The sequence below is a fragment of the Eimeria mitis genome, genomic scaffold (assembly GCF_000499745.2).
Source record: "Eimeria mitis Houghton genomic scaffold, Emh_scaff1704, whole genome shotgun sequence".
NCBI lineage: Eukaryota > Apicomplexa > Conoidasida > Eucoccidiorida > Eimeriidae > Eimeria > Eimeria mitis.
This window is the reverse complement of record NW_013570020.1, coordinates 9,631-9,850: the sequence shown is the minus strand read 5'-3', so window position 1 is coordinate 9,850 and position 220 is coordinate 9,631. Positions and strand designations below refer to the sequence as shown.

Below are 220 nucleotides of genomic sequence, written 5' to 3'. Positions count from 1 at the left end.
GCTGCTGCTGCTGCTGCTGCTGCTGCTGCTGCTGCTGTTGCTGCGTCTGCTGCTGCTGCTGCTGCTGCTGCACATCTTCATCTCCAAGAGGAGCAGCAGAAGCAGCCGTTTGACAGCTCCCGTTGTCACTGCTGCTGCTGCTGCTGCTGCTGTTGCTGCTGCTGCTGCTGCTGCTGTTTGTCTGCTGCTGCTGCTCCTTCGTCTGCAGCAGCAGCAGCAG

The 220-nt window shown here is 60.9% G+C and overlaps 1 protein-coding gene across 1 annotated transcript in view; it reads right to left on the bottom strand.

The window, feature by feature from the left end:
• The window catches only part of EMH_0042150 (uncharacterized protein), a gene marked incomplete at both ends in the record, with an annotated part of 5,004 nt that overhangs the window by 1,150 nt on the left and 3,634 nt on the right, over positions 1 to 220 (bottom strand). The window contains one exon of the mRNA XM_013495706.1: positions 3 to 67. Coding sequence (XP_013351160.1) covers positions 3 to 67 — 65 coding nt within the window. The remainder of the gene's footprint in view (positions 1 to 2; positions 68 to 220) is intronic.